The 11,024-nt window shown below is 33.3% G+C and overlaps 1 protein-coding gene across 1 annotated transcript; it reads left to right on the forward strand.

The window, feature by feature from the left end:
* The first annotated feature begins 7,088 nt into the window (after nt 1-7,088).
* ABCG23 (ABC-2 type transporter family protein) lies at nt 7,089-9,263 on the forward strand. Its single transcript, XM_068638490.2, has one exon. It carries the CDS (start codon nt 7,119-7,121, stop codon nt 9,087-9,089), a length of 1,971 nt encoding a protein of 656 aa, XP_068494591.2. The 5' UTR covers nt 7,089-7,118; the 3' UTR covers nt 9,090-9,263.
* Nucleotides 9,264-11,024: the final 1,761 nt, after the last annotated feature.

The following is an 11,024-nucleotide window of genomic DNA, read 5'->3' on the forward strand; positions in this document are numbered from 1 at the left end:
GGACTACTTAAATACTAAATCTTTCCTTAGTTAGATCTTACCTCAGATAATCTTATCAAATTTCCCTAAAAAGAAAAGTCAAAATAATTTTATTTCCTACATGTGGTGTGTGCAAGGCTTCCTAGTGATCAAAAGAAGATCAACTACACAGAGAGAGTAATCACCTAGGTATCAGAGAGACTTAAAAGAAATAAAAGAAATAAAAGAAAGCAAGAAATTAATCAATAATGAATTAAAGAAAAACAAGGAAAGATGAAGAAAATGAACTAGACGTATCCTATGTGAAAGTGCAAGTGACACTTTGAGTCCCTTAACACACTTTCACCTATAAATGAACGAATTTGATTATTTCAATGTTTTTTTAATGGGATTACTTTGGAATCATTTTCCCAACCCACTAATGTAAAAAAAAAACAAGCAGAGAAAATAAACTTGAACACAAAGGTTTCGTGATACAATGCTACTCTTACTACAATTTTTAATGATTTTCTTTATTTTCTTCAAGTTGTCAACTCTTCCTTCACTTTATATTGTATTGATTCTTAATTTTTAATTCCGGCAAGTCTTTAACAAGGAATCATCAAATAGGAATTAACTTTCACAACTTCTAAAACATAATTCCAAACAAGATGAAATTCACCTTACGAGACCAACAATTAGAAGTGAAGAAAACCTCAATTAGAAAAATTGTTAAACTCAAATGGAATTATTGTGACATTTTAAAGGAGTATTTTAAGACACTGAGCACTCAAATAGAAAACCTAAGAATAACACTAGAATAGATTTCAAAACAAAACAAAAAATCTAGAATGAATTTTTGTATGCACTTGTTTGTTTTATAACTTTTTTCAGAAGTGATTCGACCTTGATTTTTTTTTACAGAAACTTCAATCCACTTAGAACACAGCAAAAAGTTCCATATCAATTCACTTCTTACACGAAAAAAATAATAAATCCAACAACAATGTTGCTTGTTGGGTAACTATGAACTTCACTCAACCCTTTGAATCTAAGTTCTTTTCCTTTCCAGATTTATATCTTTTTTTTTAACTTCAAATTTTTGGACAATCTTCCTCAAACATATATGAACTCGTCATAAAAGTTTCAGATCAAAACTCACAGTATATGAATTGATATAATTTCTTCCAGCTAGCTCAAAATTTCCAGAAAAGTGCAGATTTGAAGAAACCTAAGGAATCCAAATAAAATGAACTCAAAATCAAGATATTATGGAAACCTAACTCTAATGAACTTGTTAATTATCTACTAACAAGATAAGAGACTCAAAATTTCAGAAAAAGAAAAGCACACAAAAGGCACAATATGACAAACACCTTGTGGTCTACACACAAAAAAAAACAAAAAACTAAAACGGAATCAAAGTACTACTTGAATCTTATGACATAAATGGAAATAACATGACTTATGACAACATGTGATGGATTAAAAACTGAAAAAGAAACATCATAAACTGAATGTACTAAATAGAATTGAAAGAAAGACTAAAAAAATAAAAATAACACTAGCAAACACAAATAGAAGTCCCACTACACAAGAATGGACAATTCAAGTAGGATTAAGCATTTTGAATCGATTAAACCAAAAAAAATAACAATTAAACAGTGGAAACAAATCAAAAAAAGATTCAAGACATCAAAAATAGTGACTGAACAAGATAGAAATTGAAAAAAAAAAGCTATAACAACTTATCTCTTAAAGACAATCAAGGCTTTAGATACCAATTGATACGATCCTAGCTTTCATAACTTTGTGGCTTTTGTTTTATATTTTTGGGGTGCGGAACCTGGTGGCTAAAATGAGTGAAAGAAACCATGAAATATTGGTGTATGGAGAATGATAATGAAATTTGAGAGAGGTTAGGCCAACTCCTAAAAGGTTTCATGCTAAAACACTTAGAAATAAGGATAGTAAGGAGTGAGCTAAGAGACTAGTTGAGGCTGAAATTTGGCAGCAATTCAATAATCTATTAAAAGCTAATTTACAAGGGGACTAACATTTGTATTTACAATGGTGCAATATTTAACCCTAAAATCTCTCCACTCATAGAAGGACAAGTGACTCTCTTTAATTGGAGCAGATCCTCACAAATCAGAGGCTGACAAGCGTCCTCCAATCCCATGAAGACAAATGACCGTTTGGAATTATTGGAAATCCTCTCCATCAAGGGGATGGCATGTGGATCTTCATGCCTTCCTTGCCAATCCATGATTTTTATTTGCATCCAGTAATTTATTTGTGCACCCTAGGTGGTCTAAAGTTGCATTGGGTCCAAGGAGGCCCAATTGTAACTCTAGCTAGACTTTTTCTTTTTCTATTTACACCCTACTCTAATTGGCCCATGAAAATTTGCCCAAAACATGGCCCAAGAAAATGACCCAAATACAAGCCCAAAATAAAGCCTATACTACTTGATGGCATAACCCCCAACCACACACAACTAATAAGGAGGATGAAGACCTAAAAGTTGTTTATGAATTTATTTGCATATATGGGTCTAATTGGGCTTTTATTTATTTTTTGTAGACCCAATCAAGAGGACAACTCTAGGGTGAAGGAATGTACAAACATATCCAAGAAAAAATCCAAGTCATCAAAACATAAACTAGAGCTTTGGTCAGAAGAACACAAGAAGACTAAGTTTTTGCTTACTAGTCAACATTATTTTTGGGCCAAGCTTTAGCTTAAATAAATTGTATAAAGTTGTTTAGGATTTCATGGGCCATGTATTGGGCTCAATAGCATAAAATAATTGGACCAAATATTTGGGCCAAGTAGCATAGGCTTTTGTGCTTGTATTTGGGCCAATAGTAAAATAGGTCTAGCTAGGGTTAAAAGTGACTAGTTAGGGTAACAATTGAACTTCTTTGAGCCTAATGTAACCCAAAACGTATAGGGTATATTAAAGGAGGAAAATTACCTTTGCATGGAGCACATGGAGGTTCACATGGAAGCCTAGGAGTGGAGAGGATTTAGCATGGAAGGTGTGAGCTAAACATGGAAAGCATGACTCCACATGGCACCTTTTCATTGGAGAGTTTTATTTTGATTTTTCAAATTTTGGCTCCAAAATTTCCTGCCCTATCTCTTATAAATTGAGGTGCTTGGCTCATGAATTACTAAAATCAAATATATGAGTGAATTGCTACCAAGTTTGCATTTTTCTCACTCCCTTGTCTAGAATCTCTAGGATAAACACCTTGATCTTCTTCTTCTCCTCTCCAAGTGATATGGCTCAACCAACCACTCTCCCTACCTCTCATGCACCTTCAAGGAAACCATAGCTCCATTAGAGCCATCATTGTCTTCCATTTGCATTGAGCTTCCGCAATCCACCACAAAAATTCAAAGAAACCTATTTGGAATGAAGGCTACACCATCATTTCGTATCTAGAGCTTTGGTTCTTCAAGATATAAGTGCCTTCTTTTCATTTTATTTTTGTGTGTTCTTCATTTTTTGTGTTGTTCATCAATTGTTTTGGTTGTCTTGCTGTTTTAATTTCAACTTTAGTTCATGATATTGTTCTTAAAATTCTGTTTGGTAATTTTTTGTTCAATTGTTTTGAACATTCCAATTTTACATTGTTTTAGGTTCAATTGAGTAAACTATTTTGTTTTGCTTTTATTTGAGTCTTATTGATATTTCAATCAGTGAAATTTGTTTCTGGTTGAGTCATTTTAATTTCCGAATCCATTTCAAGTATTGTCATTGTCATGTTCATCCAAAATTGTCATCAATTCTATGTAGTACTTTTGTTGTTAATTTTGGTTGATTGATTTTAATTTGAGTACAAGTTACATTCTGAATTTGAGCTTTGGTGCCTTTTTATTTTTCCAGATTTGAGTTTATACTTGTTGTTAGTTCCATACAAGTTCATTTCCCATCCAATTCTATTATGTTTTTAAAGTTTCCAATGTTGTTTTTAATTCCAGTATAGGTTTTCCTCTGTTTCACAGTTTCAAAACTAATTGAGTTGGTGAAAATTTTTGAAATTCTGGATTTGAGAAATTTGATGTGTTAAGAAAAAGTGAAAAAAAGAATTATATCAAAATTCAAAATAGAAAAAAAATGGTAAATGACAAACAAATAGAGTGCAAAAAATATGACTCTGGAAAATTTGAATTGGCAGTGAATTTGAATTTTGGAGTAATTTGTCCAACATAAATTCAGCAAGTTGAAAGAAAATTTACACACACAAAATTTGTAGTGTTGATTTGGTTTTATTCATCTATTCTAGTTCCATTCACTAGGATTCCATTTTGTGTGCTACCTTCTCTTATGTACTTTAATTTCTTGCTTGTCAATTTTGTGACCACTCTTTCAAGTCATGTTAATTACCAATTTCATTTGAAATAGTCTTTAATTTTAAATTTGAGTTTTGTTGCTTTGAAATTGTTTGACCTCTTTTGGTGGAAGTGACCTATTGTGCTTTGGTGAGTTGTGGAGTTGAAACTTTTTTGGTGTAAGCTACATCACTAAAGAAGTAAAAACCTAATATCTAAGGTTGAATATCATAAGGAGGCAAAGTAAAGAACAACAACAAACTAACACAAAAATATACACAAAGGAGCTACAAGTGAAAGTTCCTAGAATAGGTCTTTAATTTTGTGCATAAAATTTTGTTGACCTAATTTTCTTTGTATTTCTTTGAGTTATAATTTGCAAGACTTTGATTAATTAGTGGATTAAATTTATCTTAGTCGGTGAGTGTGTCTTCAAGGTTCAAAGTGCCAAGAAGCATCACCTTAGGAAACGCCTAATTTTAAAGCTTTCTAATTAGCAATTTCTTTCAAGTGTGTTATTGCTTTGCATTGTTTTTCTTGCATAAAATAAGTGTGTTATTGCTTTGAAGATGGGGATGTGTACGGATTTTCATGCAATAAATAAAATCACAATCAAATTATAGGCTTATGGGTCTATAACATGTATAAGTAACTATGTTTAATTGTCAAGAATAGAATTAATCTTTACGTCTACATTGGGGTGGTTATGATCATGTTAAGGTGGTTACTTTCTAATATCAACTAGATATATGAATAACTATAGGTCGTTAATATCCTTATTATTAATAAATATTAACTAGTCCGTATTTATAGACCTGGATATAAAATTATTATTATTTTCTTTAGTACGGACAATGTATTTTTTTTTTCACTATGTAGCGTGTTATTTTGCATTGTTGAACGGTTATGTTCTGGTGCCTTGGCAGGGTTTTGTCTAAAATAATTTGTTTATTATCAGCCCCATGTAAATCTTTTTGTAATTTAAGACTTGTATTCTTTTATACAGGCAGATAAACAGGGAAGTGTAGTTGATCCAAGTATCTATTACAGGCAGATGCCTCCTTGAAAATCTATTTTCAGGCTAACCGATATCTATTATTGATTATATTATTTTGAATTTTTAACTTCTCTCAAACAAATAAGTGTAATGAGTGTATGCATAAGTAGTAAGACTAGCAATGTATCATAAAGTCACTAGAAAACTTCAAAATTTTGTGTACGTACCTGACATTCTGACTTGCATCTATGAGATGTTGTAATATTTTATCCAATTTCAATTTAATTTTATGCACTTGCAGTTCAACAACGACTGAATTAAGGTTCCAGCAGAAGGATTTTATGTTTCACATGTTGAAGAGCTACACCTCATCATACTCTACCTATTTGATCTATCAGTATATCATCACAATTTCACAACTAAGTGTCAATGTTATCTGGTTTAAGACCTTCTCAGGGGCACTTTTCATTGTTCCTTTGTATTGGCATCTTAGTATGTCCTTGTTTATGTTCTTCAATTTCTAGAGGAGAGTCTGCATGAACATTGGATACTATGCGAACACTTGTTTATGCTATGTTTAGGAAGTAAGTTATTATTTTCCACAAGCTGCATCAGCTTAATTTTTTTTAATATGTGCTACATGTAGGATCAGATTTGGGATTTTTTTCCATACTTTTCTATCAAGTTTAGGCTTCTTTGAGAAGCAAGACAAACTGTTTGTTTGAAAAGTTGCATTTTTTTCTGATATTCTTTTAGTATAAAAAATGTTATGACTGATATTCTGTATACTTTTATAACTAGTGTTCTATGAATTCAGTGAGAAACTAACATCCTAATTGCAATGGAGATATATATGTTTTGGATACTCATGATTTAACATTTTTCTACCACATATTTGTGGTTGATAACATAGTTATTAAACATTATATCTGGTAATAACTTTAAAAGAACTCTGTACTTCTTCAATCAAGCTATAAATACACAACTATATTCTCACAGGTTATGCATAAAAAATAGTTTTTTATTATTAAAAGTGTATATAACATTTTTGCATTAGTTTCTAAAACTATAAAAAAAAATCCCAAAAGTAGAAATAATATCTACATATATTTGAGTTTAAAATTTTACATGATCGAAAATTTAAGAACTAATTTAATATTTTGTGTAACTTTATGTGACAGTTTAATATTTAAAAAAAAGCAGAGAAGTGATTCACCCTTCAACATCATTTTTCTTTGGTGGGAATTTACCTATATTTCAGGAAGCTTAACCATCATATATCAACCTTTTACACTTGCGAAGGGAAAGTTGATGAGAGGTTCTAACCATCAGCTAAGTGGTTCCACCAAAATCCAAGTTGACCCTTGTGATCAAATATGCTACAATTAACACCTAAAATTGACCTAAGGTAAAAAAAAATGAGAGTAACATGCATTAATTAAAACCAAATTAATTTTTTACAGATATTTTCTTCAAAACCTAGCTAAATGTTTAAATTAATCCAAAATGCTGAATCTCATTTTCAAGCTTAACAATTAAGCAATAATATATAATATCAGGTTAAAGTTCATATTTGATAGAATTTAGAGGGTGAAGAGTTTGGAAATATAGCTAGGAAATTGGTTATTAAGTTAATGAAAGTAAGAATAGTCCAAAGTCTGAACTTGATAACCTACCTCTATCAAACTTGTCAGCATCTACAACTACATAACGGTCAACTTGGTTGTTGCAACTTCCATTTCTTCTGAACTTGACATTCTCCCATAAAATGTTGGCTTCTTAGTTTCACTTTTCACCCACAGAATAACCAAATAAAACAATGGCAGCATGCTTGAATCCTCCTAGGCTATCTAGCACTGAAGATGACTCTGTGATACTCTTCTCAACTTCTAATTCTCCTCAAGACTCCATTAGTCCTTCTTCTTCCTCTTTCCACCATTCACCGCCACCATCACTACATCAATTCAGAACTGCATATAAACTTTCTGTGAGAAATCTCTCCTACACTTTGCATCCTTACAAGACCACTTCCTTTTCATTTTGTCACCAGAGTAAAACACCAGAGCCCTTAAATATACTCAACTCAATCTCTTTTGTCACCAGAAGTTCTGAGATTGTTGTTGTCGCTGGTCCTAGTGGAACAGGAAAGTCTACCCTTCTGCGAATCATGGCAGGAAGGGTAAAAGATGAAGAATTTGATCCTAGAAGTATTTCAATCAATGATCTGCCTATGACTAGTCCAGCTCAGTTGAGGAAGATATGTGGCTTTGTGGCACAAGAGGACAATTTGCTTCCTATGCTGACTGTGAGAGAAACTTTGTTGTTTAGTGCAAAGTTTAGGCTAAAAGAAATGACACCAAAAGACAGAGAGTTGAGGGTAGAAAGCTTGTTGCAAGAGCTAGGACTTTTACATGTTGCACATAGTTTTGTTGGGGATGAAGAGAATAGAGGAATATCTGGTGGAGAGAGGAAAAGGGTGTCAATTGGAGTTGACATGATTCACAATCCTCCAATTGTGCTCCTAGATGAACCAACTTCAGGTCTGGACAGCACTTCAGCCTTGCAAGTCATAGAGTTACTGTCATCAATTGTTAAAGCAAAGCAAAGGATAGTGGTTCTTTCAATCCACCAACCCAGCTATAGAATATTGCAGTATGTTTCCAAGTTCTTGATCCTCTCTCATGGTTCAGTTGTTCACAATGGTAGCCTAGAACAACTAGAGGAAACCATAAGTAAACTGGGATTTCAAATTCCAACACAGCTGAATGCTTTAGAATTCTCTATGGAAATTATACGACGGTTGGAAGATTCCGGTTCCATGTATGAAACTTCCATAATTGAGGAAAAGGAGCCATTTCCACACCTCATGTGGCCAGAGGAAGAAAACTGTGGAATCCAAATTGCCCAATCACAATGTACCAAGGAAAGTTTTAGCAGTCTTTGTTATGCATACTTGATAGAGATACTGCTTTTGTGCTCAAGATTTTGGAAGATCATTTATAGAACAAAACAACTTTTCTTGGCCAGAACATTGCAAGCACTAGTTGGTGGCTTTGGTCTAGGAAGTGTTTATGTAAAGATAGGAAGGGATGAAGGAGGAGTTGCAGAAAGGTTAGGTCTATTTGCATTTAGTCTTAGTTTTCTCCTCTCTTCTACTGTTGAAGCACTTCCAATATACCTTCAAGAGAGGAGTGTTTTGATGAAAGAAGCCTCCAGGGGAGCCTATAGGATTTCCTCTTACATGATAGCTAACACTTTTGTTTTCCTTCCTTTCTTGTTTGTGGTATCCACACTTTTTGCTGTTCCTGTTTATTGGCTTGTAGGACTCAATCCATCCCTTTCTGCCTTCACCTTCTTCACTTTTGTGGTGTGGCTCATTGTGCTCATGGCAAGTTCTCTTGTGCTCTTCTTAAGTGCAGTATCTCCTGATTTTATTTCAGGGAACTCCCTCATCTGCACGGTTCTTGGAGCCTTCTTCCTCTTCTCAGGATACTTCATTCCAAAGGAAAGCATCCCAAAGTATTGGCTTTTCATGTACTACGTGTCCCTCTATAGGTACCCTTTGGATGCACTCCTCACTAATGAGTACTGGAATGTTAGAAACGAGTGTTTCTCACATCAAATAGAGGGATCACAGTGCTTGATCACAGGGTTTGATGTGTTGAAGAGTAGAGGACTTGAAAGGGATAACAGGTGGATGAATGTGGGAATAATGCTGGGATTCTTTGTGTTGTATCGTGTGCTTTGTTGGATAATTCTTGCAAGAAAGGCCTCTAAGACAACAATATAATTAATAAGAGCGCCCAAGTTACATCTTAGTCACTACTTGAAACTTGAAAACAAAACATAAGCTTCAAATATATGGCAAGTTCATTAGAGTTTCACACTAAGAAAACACTTGTATGATAGGAAATTCTATGCCACAAATTTATTCTAGGAATCTATGACTTCACTGTCTCATTAATTCTCCTCCCTTTTCTCTATTGCAATGTAAAGGATGAAAATAACTAGAACCTTTTGTTATGTATGTGAATTTTTGGTTTTAATTCTTGAAAAGCAATTGCAGTTTTAGTTTTTATAGCAATCACTTAAGTAATAAACAAAACATCCTATATATATTGGCCTCGCCTATCACACAAAGAGAAAATTATCCTCTTTCTTAATATTGATATTTAGCTTTATCTCATTATACTAGACATTTAGGGATATAATTGTTGGGTCTATTAGTGTCTAAGTTCAAGAGGGGAGGGGTGAATTGAGCTTATAAAAATTTTCGCAAGAACACACAATTTTCAGTATACCAGAGGCAAAAAGAACAGATTGCTTTTACATGAAACAGATTGATTCTTCAGAGCAGTCTAGCACAATTTGAATTTGTTCAATATAAAATTGTGATCAACAGAGGATTATAACAGAGTCAGATCAGCTGAATATTATGAGGATGAAGGATACAGCTATGCTTAGAAATCAAACAAATTTACTCAACACAAGGTTTTAAGGAGAACGATTCTTTCTCAGATTTTAATGATTAGATTGTTTGTTCACAGATCGCTTAAGCCATCATATACAACTGCCTTGTTTTGTGATTAGAAAGCTTTAACAAATCAGGAAGAACAGTTCTTACTTAAACCCAGAATTAACAGATTCAATTTTTCAAAAGAACATATTTAGTTCTTGACAGAATTAAGCAAAACCAGAAATGAGTGCAGGGATGAGAAGAAAAGGCACACAAGTTTTTATACTGGTTCACTCATACAGAGCTACATCCAGTCTCACCTTACCCCAAGGTGGAATCCACTAAAAACAGTACCAATTACTTACAAACACACCAGTTCTTGAACACTACAAGAACAACACAATCAATGCTGAAAAACCCTATTTCAGCACACCTTGCACTCCAAGAAACCCTATCGAGGAGTGACTAACACTTACACCTTTACAAACCAGAATAAAGGAAAGATTACACCTAAAAAGAAGATGCAAGAACTCCAAACCAGTAGTTCAATTTGCTGCAGAACTGCACCAGCACCTTCACCAAGATCAAAGGTTTCCTAGAACAAGCACACTTGAAAATCTCTTTGGAAAACCTTTCAAAAATCTTTCAATCCTTCTTCTCACATGGAAATTGTTTGATTTCTGTCAAAAACGTAATTGCTCAGCTCCTTTTCATGTGAGAGAGACTTTTCTTTATATAGAAAACAGTTTCTAATTTCTGTTCAAAAAACAGTTGAAAAGCAATTATGAAAACAACAGATTCATTTTTGAACTTAACAGATTTATTTTGTGAAAACCGCCAACTCAGCTAACTGAAATAACTGTCTGAGTTGTACCTTTGGTGCCCTAACTAACTCGTGAAAAATCTTTCAGCTGACCAAAGAATAAACCTGTTCTTTCACAGTGAAACAGATTAAATGATAGTAAATAGGCCAGCTCAGCTTTAACTGAAATAACTAACTAAGCTTTACCTGTGGTGTCTTAACAGAATTTTAGAAAAGCCTTTTAACAGAGAAGAAATAAACCGATTCTTTCTCCATAAAACAGATTTATTTGTGTACTAATATAAAAATTTTAAGAGCACTTTAAAAAGCTTTTCAAAAACCATTTAACCACATCATATGCTTGATCTAGGCTTGGTTAGGCATCTAGGATAGGTCATACAGCAAAAGGCAACCTTACACATACACAAACCTAAATACAAGATCATCTAAACCTATTACAAACTTCA

The sequence above is a fragment of the Phaseolus vulgaris genome, chromosome 6 (assembly GCF_051622355.1).
Source record: "Phaseolus vulgaris cultivar YP4 chromosome 6, ASM5162235v1, whole genome shotgun sequence".
Classification (NCBI taxonomy): domain Eukaryota; kingdom Viridiplantae; phylum Streptophyta; class Magnoliopsida; order Fabales; family Fabaceae; genus Phaseolus; species Phaseolus vulgaris.